The sequence below is a fragment of the Boleophthalmus pectinirostris genome, unplaced genomic scaffold (assembly GCF_026225935.1).
Source record: "Boleophthalmus pectinirostris isolate CB_2022bp ecotype Guang Dong unplaced genomic scaffold, ASM2622593v1 HiC_scaffold_5, whole genome shotgun sequence".
NCBI lineage: Eukaryota > Metazoa > Chordata > Actinopteri > Gobiiformes > Gobiidae > Boleophthalmus > Boleophthalmus pectinirostris.
Window position 1 is genome coordinate 890,378 of NW_026571404.1, and position 12,908 is coordinate 903,285.

The window sequence follows — 12,908 nt, forward strand, 5'->3', positions numbered from 1 at the left end:
AAGTGAGTTTGTCCCGTTTGAGTTTAAATCCTCGTCCTGTTAACGAGTCAATCTCCTGTTTTCTGATTTTTAAACACATTTATTTTGTACCTGTGTTTTTTCCTGGTAAATTTGAAATGTGTTTGTGTTTTTTGTGATTTTATGTTTGTGTTTTTTTGTGTGTTTGTGTGATTTTATATTTGTGTGTTTATGTGGGTTTTTTTGTGTATGTGTGTGTGTGTGTGTTTTTTGTGTGTGTGTGTGTGTTTTGCAGGTTTCTTTCGGTCAGGTTCTGGGGGTGATCGGTTACTCTCTGCTCCCGCTCATCGTCATCGCTCCTCTGCTGCTCTTCATCGGAGGATTCGAACTGCTCTCCATCGTCATCAAAGTGAGTCTGGACCAAGATCTAGACCAGGAACTAGACTGGGGACTAAACCAGGGGGCTAGACCAGGGACTGTAGACCAGGTGCTGGACCAGGACTAAACTGGGGACTAGACCCGAGGCTAGAGCAGAGACTAGACTGGGACCGGGACTGTGGACTAGGCTGGAAACTAGACCAGGGGACTAGACCAAGGACTAGACCTGAACCAGGGACTAAGGAAACGACTACATCAGAGATTAGACCAGGGACTATACCAGAGACTGGACTGGGGACTGGACTGGACTGGGGACTGGACTGGGGATTAGACCAAGGACTAAACTGAGCACTAAACTGAGGACTAAAACAGGGACTAGTCCAGGGGCTGCAACAGGACTAAACTTGGTCTAAACTACGTCTAAACAAATGACAAAACCCCAGGTCTAACCCAGGACCAAATCAGGGACTTTACCAGGTCTAACCCAGGTCTAACCCAGGTCTAACCCAGGTCTAACCCAGGTCTAACCCGGTCTCCCTCTGGTCTCTGTGGTCAGTTGTTCGGCGTGTTCTGGGCGGCGTACAGTGCGGCGTCTCTTCTCGTCGGGGATGAGTTCAAAACGAAGAAGCCGCTGCTCATCTACCCGATCTTCCTCCTCTACATCTACTTCCTGTCGCTCTACACCGGAGTCTGACCCGGAACTCAACCAGAACTCAACCAGAACTCAACCAGAACTCAACCAGGACCTATCCAGGACCAAAAGACTCATGCCTGGCTCTGACCAATCACAGCACAGAACCAGGACCACGCCATAAACACAGCACAGAGGACCAGATCAGGACTGAACCAGGACTGAACCAGGACTGAACCAGGACTGAACCAGGACTAAACCAGGACTAAACCAGGACTAAACCAGGTCTAAGTCGACGTCCACACGACAAAGCTCCTGGATTTTTTTCTTTGTGGGTTAAAAAAAACTTGTCGTCCGAGTTGGATCAATAAATGTTCACGTCCACACGACGACGGAGCTGAGGGAAAATGATGTAATACACCTGCCACACCTGTATGTGGCACTGTGACAATGATAATAATATTTAATAATGCAAATGTCATCAGTTCTTAAACTTTAATCTCATTTTGACGATTTTAGATTTATCCCAGAAAAATTGACGTTTTGTTTTGTAAAAGTGAAACATGTCACAGAGAGAGAACACCCCTCACAGAGAGAACACCCCTCTGACACAGAGAGAACACCCCTCTCTCTGTCACAGAGAGAACACCCCTCTGACACAGAGAGAACACCCCTCTGTCACACACCCCTCTGACAGAGAGAACACCCCTCTGACACAGAGAGAACACCCCTCTGTCACAGAGAGACACCCCTCTGACACACAGAGAGAACACCCCTCTGACACAGAGAGAACACCCCTCTGACACAGAGAGAACACCCTCTGACACAGAGAGAACACCCCTCTGACACAGAGAGAACACCCCTCTGTCACAGAGAGAACACCCCTCTGTCACAGAGAGAGACAGACACCCCTCTGACACAGAGAGAAGAACACCCCCTCTGACACAGAGAGAACACCCCTCTGACACAGAGAGAACACCCCTCTGTCACAGAGAGAACACCCCTCTGTCACAGAGAGAACAGAGAGAACACCCCTCTGACACAGAGAACACCCCTCTGACACAGAGAGAACACCCCTCTGACACAGAAGAACACCCCTCTGACAGAGAGAACACCCCTCTGTCACAGAGAGAACACCCCTCTGACACACAGAGAGAACACCCTCTGACACAGAGAGAACACCCCTCTGACACAGAGAGACAGAGAGAACACCCCTCTGACACAGAGAGAACACCCCTCTGACACAGAGAGAGAACACCCCTCTGACACAGAGAGAACACCCCTCTGACACTCTGTCACAGAGAGAACACCCCTCTGACACACAGAGAGAACACCCCTCTGACACAGAGAACACCCTCTGACACAGAGAGAACACCCCTCTGTCACAGAGAGAACACCCCTCTGTCACAGAGAGAACACCCCTCTGTCACACAGAGAGAACACCCCTCTGACACAGAGAGAACACCCCTCTGACACAGAGAACACAGAGAGAACACCCCTCTGTCACAGAGAGAACACCCCTCTGTCACACAGAGAGAACACCCTCTGTCACAGAGAGAGAGACACCCCTCTGTCACAGAGAGAACACCCCTCTGACACAGAGAGAACACCCCTCTGTCACAGAGAGAACACCCCTCTGTCACAGAGAAAACCCTCTGACACAGAGAGAACACCCCTCTGTCACAGAGAGAACACCCCTCTGTCACAGAGAGAGAACACCCCTCTGACACACAGAGAACACCCCTCTGACACAGAGAGAACACCCCTCTGTCACAGAGAGAACAGACACACAAGAGACACCCTCTGACACACAGAGAGAACACCCCTCTGACACAGAGAGAACACCCCTCTGTCACAGAGAGAACACCCCTCTGACACACAGAGAACACCCCTCTGACACGCAGAGAACACCCTCTGTCACAGAGAGAACACCCCTCTGACACAAGAGAGAACACCCCTCTGTCACAGAGAGAACACCCCTCTGACACAGAGAGAACACCACACTCTGTCACAGAGAGAACACCCCTCTGTCACACAGAGAGAACACCCCCTCTGACACAGAGAGAACACCCCTCTGACACAGAGAGAACCTCTGTCACAGAGAACACCCTCTGACACAGAGAACACCCCTCTGACACACAGAGAGAACACCCCTCTGACACAGAGAGACACCCCTCTGTCACAGAGAGAACACCCTCTGACACAGAGAGAACACCCCTCTGTCACACGAGAGAACACCCCTCTGACACACAGAGAGAACACCCCTCTGACACAGAGAGAACACCCCTCTGTCACAGAGAGAACACCCCTCTGTCACACAGAGAGAACACCCCTCTGTCACACAGACACACAGAGAACCCCTCGAGAGACACCCCTCTGTCACACACAGAGAGAACACCCCTCTGTCACACAGAGGAGAACACCCCTCTGTCACAGAGAGAACACCCCTCTGACACACAGAGAGAAACACCCCTCTGTCACAGAGAGAACACCCCTCTGTCACAGAGAGAGAACACCCCTCTGTCACACAGAGAGAACACCCCTCTGTCACAGAGAACGAGAACACCCCTCTGACACACAGAGAGAACACCCCTCTGACACAGAGAGAACACCCCCTCTTCACAGAGAGAACACCCCTTACTGACACACAGAGAACACCCCTCTGACACAGAGAGAACACCCCTCTGACACAGAGAGAACACCCCTCTGTCACAGAGAGAACACCCCTCTGACACAGAGAGAACACCCCTCTGACACAAGAGAGAACACCCCTCTGACACAGAGAGAACACCCCTCTGACACAGAGAGAACACCCCTCTGACACAGAGAGAACACCCCTCTGACACAGAGAAACACCCCTCTGACACAGAGAGAACACACCCCTCTGACACAGAGAGAACACCCTCTGACACAGAGAAACACCCCTCTGACACAGAGAGAACACCCCTCTGACAGACACACAGAGAGAACACCCCTCTGACACAGAGAGAACACCCCTCTGTCACACACAGAGAGAACACCCCTCTGACACAGAGAGAACACCCCTCTGTCACAGAGAGAACACCCCTCTGACACAGAGAGAACACCCCTCTGACACAGAGAGAACACCCCTCTGACACAGAGAGAACACCCCTCTGACACACAGAGAGAACACCCCTCTGTCACAGAGAGAACACCCCTCTGACACAGAGAGAACACCCCTCTGACACAGAGAGAACACCCTCTGTCACAGAGAGAACACCCCTCTGACACACAGAGAGAACACCCCTCTGACACAGAGAGAACACCCCTCTGTCACAGAGAGAACACCCCTCTGACACACAGAGAGAACACCCCTCTGACACAGAGAGAACACCCCTCTGACACAGAGAGAACACCCCTCTGACACAGAGAGAACACCCCTCTGACACAGAGAGAACACCCCTCTGACACACAGAGAGAACACCCCTCTGACACACAGAGAGAACACCCCTCTGACACACAGAGAGAACACCCCTCTGTCACAGAGAGAACACCCCTCTGACACACAGAGAGAACACCCCTCTGACACAGAGAGAACACCCCTCTGACACAGAGAGAGAACACCCCTCTGACACAGAGAGAACACCCCTCTGACACACAGAGAGAACACCCCTCTGTCACAGAGAGACACACCCCTCTGACACACAGAGGAGAACACCCCTCTGTCACAGGGAGAACACCCCTCTGACACGAGAGAACACCCCTCTGACACACAGAGAGAACACCCCTCTGTCACAGAGAGAACACCCCTCTGTCACAGAGAGAACACCCCTCTGTCACACAGAGAGAACACCCCTCTGACACAGAGAGAACACCCCTCTGACACAGAGAGAGAACACCCCTCTGTCACAGGGAGAACACCCCTCTGTCACAGAGAGAACACCCCTCTGTCACACAAGAGAACACCCCCTCTGAACAGAGGAGAACACCCCTCTGACACAGAGAGAACACCCCTCTGTCACAGGAGAACACCCCTCTGTCACAGAGAGAACACCCCTCTGACACAGAGAGAACACCCCTCTGTCACGACGAGTCTGGACACAGATCGTTTCTGATTCGATGATACGTGGATTCTAGGGATGGTCATGATTAATCGATTAATCGATAATTGATCATTAAGAATTTCATGGATTCCATTGATTTTAATGGACAAACTGAATGTATGTGTGTGTGTCGTGACCAAACAGGTGTGTACATGTGTCTCTGCATCAGAAGGAGCGACACACAAACAGTGGGTCAGTCTGTAACGAACCGAAGCACAAATGTGGATTTAACCAGGATTTGTCGTGTGGACGGGCCCAAAACTAGGACCAAACCCAGACCAAACTTGGACCTTTTTACAGTCTAAACCAGGTCTAAACCAGGTCTAAACCAGGACTAAATCAGGATTAAATCAGGTCTAAACCAGGTCTAAACCAGGACTAAACCAGGACTAAACCAGGTCTAAACCAGGTCTAAACCAGGACTAAACCAGGACTAAACCAGATCTAAACCAGGACTATAGTTGTAAACTCTGGTCCTCTGTGTGTTTCTGGTTCTGGGGTTTTATTATATTTAAATTTCTTTTCTGTAAATAGTTTGTCTTTTGTCAAAATAATAAAAAAAAAAGCGCCTGAGCTTTTCCTTTGTGCAATAAACTTCACTTTAACATTCTGGGACATTTCTGTAGATACACACACACACCTGTTACACACACACCTGTTACACACACACACCTGTTACACACACACACACCTGTTACACACACACCTGTTACACACACACACACACACCACACACACTGTTACACACACACCTGTTACACACACCACCTGTTACACACACACACACACTGTTACACACACACCTGTTACACACACACCTGTTACACACACACCTGTTACACACACACACCTGTTACACACACACACTGTTACACACACACACCTGTTACACACACACACACACACACTGTTACACACACACACACTGTTACACACACACACCTGTTACACACACACCTGTTACACACACACCTGTTACACACACACACACTGTTACACACACACACCTGTTACACACACACACACACACTGTACACACCACACACACACGTTACACACCACACTGTTACACACACACACTGTTACACACACACACACTGTACACACACACACACACACACACTGTTACACACACACACCTGTTCACACACACACACACACCTGTTACACACACACACACACACACTGTTTCACACACACACACACACTGTTTACACACACACACCTGTTACACACACACCTGTTACACACACACACACACACCTGTTACACACACACACACACCTGTTACACACACACACACACACACACACACACACACTGTTACACACACACACACACACACTGTTTACACACACACACACACACACACCTGTTACACACACACACCACACACCACTGTTACACACACACACACACACACACACCTGTTACACACACACACACCTGTTTCACACACACACACACACACACACCTGTTACACACACACACACCTGTTACACACACACACACACACCTGTTACACACACACACACACACACACCTGTTACACACACACACACACCTGTTACACACACACACACACCACACACCTGTTACACACACACACCTGTTTCACACACACACACACACTGTTACACACAGACACACACCTGTTACACACACACACCTGTTACACACACACACACTGTTACACACACACACCTGTTTCACACACACACACACCTGTTACACACACACACCTGTTACACACACACACACACCTGTTACACACACACACACCTGTTTCACACACACACACACACACTGTTACACACACACACTGTTACACACACACACACACACCTGTTACACACATACACACACACCTGTTACACACACACCTGTTACATGCACACACCTGTTCTCCTGTTACCATGGTTACTCCGCCTCCTGCTTATTTATGCTTTTAAATAAAAAACTTGGTCGATGAGTCGGTTTTGAAACGGTCCGAGTCACACAGATGTGTCGATGTGTTTCTGTTCTGGAGGTTTTTCTTCTCAGGTCGTCACCGTGAGGAGGTTTGGAGTTCGATTCCCGGACTGTGTGCAGATTTATTCTCATTTCTACATTTGATAAAAACTAAATCAAACTCCCGCGACGCGAAACAGACGAGAGACACTTTCATTTTTCACTTTGTGTCCATTTGTCCTTCTGAGATGATTCTTTGTTTTTTATTCTCTCGCTCGTGGTTTGGATGAGACGACTGCAGCATAAACAATCAGCAGATATTTTTATTTAAACCAAAAAAACAAATAAAAATAAAAAATAAAAAAATTCTCTCCAAGTGACAGTTCTGTTTTAATGTTTTTAAGTCGTTTATTTGCATTTAAAAATCCATTTGTGGGGAAAAAAATACTATAATACTATTCTAAATAAAAAAATAAAAATAATATAAAATAAAAAAAATACTATAATACTATTCTAAATGAAAAAAATTAAAATATAAAATAAAATAAAACAATACTATTTCTAAATAAAAAAATAAAATAAATACTATAATACTATTCTAAAAAAAATAAATAAAAATAATATAAAATAAAAAAAACACTATAATACTATTCTAAAAAAATATAAATATATATATAAAATAAATTACTATAATACTATTCTAAATGAAAAAATCAAAATAATATAAAATTAAATTAAAAAACTATAATACTATTCTAAATTTAAAAAATATAAAATAAAATAAATACTATAATACTATTGAAAAAAAAATACTAAAAATAAAAATAATATAAAATAAAAAAAAAATAATAATACTATTCTAAAAAAATAAAAATAATATAAAATTTAAAAAAAATACTATAATACTATTCTAAATTTAAATAATAATAATAATAATATAAAAAAAATACTATAATACTATTCTCAAATACAGAAAGTAGTGTTGAGTTTTTATTTTTATTTTTTAATTCAACACTTGTGCCGCGTAGAAGTACAAATTTATATTCACACTTTGTACTTATAAAAAACACAAAATCCACCAAAACAACACAAAAAGTTCACTACTGTAACCTTCCACTTTTCAAGAAGCACAATCGTTTCATTTAATTTCCTATTTTTCTGTTTTAAATTTCCAAGAGAGAGTAGAAACATTTTTAAATCTGTTTTCTTAAACGATGTCCAGAGGACGGTTTGTCCAGAGGACGGTTTGTCCAGAGGACGGTTTGTCCAGAGGACGGTTTGTCCAGAGGACGGTTTGTCCAGAGGACGGTTTGTCCAGAGGACGGTTTGTGGAGAGGACGGTTTGTGTCCAGAGGACGGTTTGTCCAGAGGACGGTTTGTCGGTTTTGTCCAGAGGACGGTTTGTCCCAGCTTTTGTCGTTTTGTTTTTTTTGAGTCTCGTATTTTGTTTGTTTATAATTTTGGAAGAATTATTCTGTCACAAAAAATAAAAAAACTAGGTAAATTTTTTTAGTAAAGTCTTAAATTTCATGATGTAAACTTGTGAAACGATCCGTGTCACAGAGAGTTGATGTTGTGGAGTTTCTCTTGAGGAGGTTTGTAGTTCAATTCCCAGACTGTGTGCAGATTAATTCTCACTTCTACGTTTGATTAAAAACTAAAACAAACTCTTTATCAAACTTTGAAACTAGAATAAAGATTAGTTAGTGTAAAATTAAACTCAAAAACACATCACGGGGAAATGAAAACGTGCTCTTTAAGGGTTTTTTGTGTTTTTATTTGAGTTTTTAGATGATTTTAAAGTTTTTTTTTGGTCGTGTTTGTTCATGTGTTTGAGTCTGATCCTGTAGGGGGCGCTGCTCTACCACAAACACTCCTGCTTTTTTAAATTTAGTTAAATAATAAGTTAGATTTCATCAGGAAAAAAAAGAAACTGAGTTATCAAATTTAAATAATATTTCCACATTTTGATATTTCCACATTTTTGCCAAATGTTCCAGTGAAATAATAAATGTGACCAAACTGTGGAATCTGGAACATTCTACAAAGACAAATTTTACATTTTTCAACACAGTAAATTTCATCTAAAATTATTCCAAAATTATAAACGTCACAAAAATAAATAAATAAATAAAAAATAGGTAAAATTTTAGAGTAAAATCTTAAATTTTATTAAATAAACTTGTGAAATGAGCCACTGAACCTGTAACAGACCCTTTAAATGAGCACATCAATAACCCGGTTATTGTCCACATCCCGGTTCTGTCAGTGTAGTGGTATAGTACATGTGCACTGACAAACAGGGACACTCAAAAAACCCCATCATAACCGGGTTATTGATGTGCATGTAAACGCACTCAATGTTTCATATTTTGTCCTCGTGTCTCTGTGTCTCTCTCTGTCTCTCTGTCTCTGTGCCTTTGTGTCTCTCTGTCTGTTTCTGTCTCTGTGTCCCTGTGTCTCTCTGTGTCTCTATGTCTCTCTTTGTCTCTGTGTCTCTGTGTCTCTGTGTCCCCATGTGTCTCTGTGTCTCTCTGTGTCTCTATGTCTCTCTTTGTCCCTGTGTCTCTCTGTGTCTCTATGTCTCTCTTTGTCTCTGTGTCTCTGTGTCTGTCTCTCTCTGTCTGTTTCTGTCTCTGTGTCCCTGTGTCTCTGTGTGTCTCTGTGTCTCCGTGTGTCTCTCTCTGTCTGTTTCTGTCTCTGTGTCTCTGTGTCTCTGTGTGTCTCTGTGTCTCCGTGTGTCTCTGTGTCTCACGTGTCCAGGTCCTGTCCCCGGTTGTGAACTTGTCAGACTGGATCTGTGGTTTTCAGAGAAAAGGAGGAGCAGCTGTTTTGTGTTCACTTTTATTCACAAGACGACGTGAAAAACGAGTCTGAGTTTGTCCAAACTCTGTCCAAACTCTGTCCAACTCTGTCCAAACTCTGTCCAACTCTGTCCAACTCTGTCCAACTCTGTCCAACTCTGTCCAACTCTGTCCAACTCTGTCCAACTCTGTCCAACTCTGTCCAAACTCTGTCCAACTCTGTCCAACTGTCCAAACTCTGTCTCTGTGTCTGTGTTTGTCCAAACTTTGTCCCTCCAAACGTGACCGGCACATTCTTCACACCGGCACAGATTCGTCTTGTTATAGAATTTTATTTCTAGAATTTAGTTTCAGATCATTTGTCCTTTCAGATTTTCAGTTTTAGATACAACTTAAATTTTTTTTTATTATTTTGAATTTTAGTTGCTGAAATTCTTAGTGTACACAAGTATAAAAAGTGTAAAATTCAATATATATATAAAAAAAAAACATTCAGTACAGATTTTTTCAAGGCCTCAAATTCAACAGTGAAAATTCAGAATGTGAAATTGTGTGAAATTAAAATTGGCAAACATTTTAGACAAATTTTAGAAACATTTCCATCAGTGGATTTTCGTCAGGTCGACTTTGCATCTTCTCCCTGTGTTTTTCTCCAGCTCAGGTCCAGACCAAGACCAGAGCGAGACCAAGACCAAGACCAGAGCCCAAGACCAAGACCAAGACCAGAGCAAGACCAAGACCAAGACCAAGACCAAGACCAAGACCAGAGCGAGACCAAGACCAACCAAGACCAGAGACGACCAAGACCAGACCAGACCAGAGACCAAGACCAAGACCAAGACCAAGAGCAAGACCAAGACCAAGACAAGACCAAGACCAGAGCGAGACCAGAGAGACCAAGACCAAGACCAGACCAAGAGACAAGACCAAGAGACCAAGACCAAGAGCGAGACCAAGACCAAGACCACAGACCAAGACCAAGCGAGACCAGACCAGACCAAGACCAGAGACCAAGAGCCAGAAGACCAAGACCAAGACCAAGACCAAGACCAGAGCGAGACCAGACCAAGACCAAGACCAGAGCCAGAGACCAGAGAGAGACCAAGACCAAGACCAAGACCCAAGACCAGAGCCAAGACCAGACCAAGACCAAGACCAAGACCAAGAGACCAAGACCAGAGAGCCAAGACCAAAGACCAAGCGAGACCAAGACCAGACCAGACAGAGCAGAGACAAGACCAAGACGAGAGCAAGACCAAGACCAGAGCGAGACCAAGACCAAGACCAAGAGCCAGACCAGACAAAGACCAAGACCAGACCAGACCAAGACGACCAGAGACCAAGACCAAGACAAGACCTGACCAAGACCAGAGCGAGACCAGACCAAGACCAAGACCAGACCAAGACCAAGACCAGAGACCAAGAGACCAGAGCAAGACCAAGACCAAGACCAAGACAAGACCAAGACCAGAGCGAGACCAAGACCAAGACCAGAGAGACGACCAAGACCAGAGCGAGACCAAAGACCAAGACCAAGACCAGACCAGACCAAGACCAAGACCAAGAGACCAAGACCAGACCAGAGACCAAGACCAAGACCAAGACCAAGACCAAGACCAAGAGCCAAGACCAAGACCAGACCCAGAGCCAGACCAAGACCAAGACCAGAGCGAGACCGACCAAGACCAAGACCAGAGCGAGACCAAGACCAAGACCAAGACCGAGACCAAGACCAAGACCAGACCAAGACCAAGACCAAGACCAAGACCAAGACCAGAGCGAGACCAAGACCAAGACCAGAGCGAGACCAAGACCAAGACCAGAGCAAGACCAAGACCAAGACCAGAGCGAGACCAAGACCAGAGCAAGACCAAGACCAAGACCAAGACCAGACCAAGACAAGACCAAGACCAGAGCGAGACCAAGACCAAGACCAGACCAAGACGAGACCAAGACCAGAGCGAGACCAAGACCAAGACCAAGACCAGAGCGAGACCAAGACCAAGACCAGACCAGACCAAGACCAAGACCAAGACCAGAGCGAGACCAAGACCAAGACCAGAGCGAGACCAAGACCAAGACCAGAGCGAGACCAAGACCAAGACCAAGACCAAGACCAGACCAAGACCAAGACCAAGACCCAAGACCAAGACCAGAGCGAGACCAAGACCAAGACCAAGACCAAGAGAGAGACCAAGACCAGAGCGACCAAGACCAGAGACCAGACCAAGACCAAGACCAGAGACCAGACCAAGACCAAGACCAAGACCAGAAGACCAAGACCAGACCAAGACCAGAGACCAAGACCAAGACCAGAGACCAAGACCAGACCAGACCAAGACCAGAGACCAAGACCAGACCAAGACCAAGACCAGAGACCAAGACCAAGACCAAGACCAGAGCAGACCAAGACCAAGACCAAGACCAAGACCAAGACCAGAGACCAAGACCAAGACCAAGACCAGAGACCAAGACCAAGACCAAGACCAAGACCAGACAGACCAAGACCAAGAGACCAAGACCAAGACCAAGACCAAGACCAGACCAGACCAGACCAAGACCAGAGAGACCAAGACCAAGACCAAGACCAAGAGACCAAGACCAAGACCAAGACCAGAGACCAAGACCAAGACCAAGACCAAGACCAAGACCAAGACCAAGACCAGAGACCAAGACCAGACGAGACCAAGACCAAGAGACCAGACCAAGACCAAGACCAGACCAAGACCAGAGAGCCAAGACCAAGACCAGACCACAAGACCAAGACCAAGACCAGAGCGAGACCAAGACCAGACCAGACCAAGACCAGAGAGACCAAGACCAAGACCAAGACCAGACGAGACCAAGACCAAGACCAAGCGACCAAGACCAAGACCAAGACCAGAGACCAGAGCGAGACCAAGACCAGAGAGACCAGAGCCAGACCAAGACCAGACGAGACAAGACCAAGACCAAGACCAGAGACCAAGACCAAGACCAGACCAGACCAAGACCCAAGACCAGAGCGAGACCAAGACCAGACAGCCGAACCAAGACCAGCGAGACCAAGACCAGAGACCAAGACCAAGACCAAGAGACCAAGACCAAGACCAGAGCGAGACCAAGACCAAGACCAAGACCAA

At 46.0% G+C, this 12,908-nt stretch overlaps 1 protein-coding gene across 2 annotated transcripts in view; it reads left to right on the forward strand.

Annotated features, from left to right (window-relative positions):
* The window catches only part of yipf4 (Yip1 domain family, member 4), an 11,566-nt gene extending 5,928 nt beyond the window's left edge, over window positions 1–5,638 (forward strand). The window contains exons 4-7 of one of the 2 annotated variants that reach the window (XM_055162375.1): window positions 1–2; window positions 254–367; window positions 893–1,252; window positions 5,419–5,638. The exon at window positions 1–2 is cut by the window's left edge and continues 76 nt beyond it. In XM_055162375.1, coding sequence (XP_055018350.1) covers window positions 1–2; window positions 254–367; window positions 893–1,030 — 254 coding nt within the window. In that variant the 3' untranslated portion in view covers window positions 1,031–1,252; window positions 5,419–5,638. The remainder of the gene's footprint in view (window positions 3–253; window positions 368–892; window positions 1,253–5,418) is intronic. The other variant, XM_055162376.1, reaches the window with a different exon arrangement.
* Window positions 5,639–12,908: the final 7,270 nt, after the last annotated feature.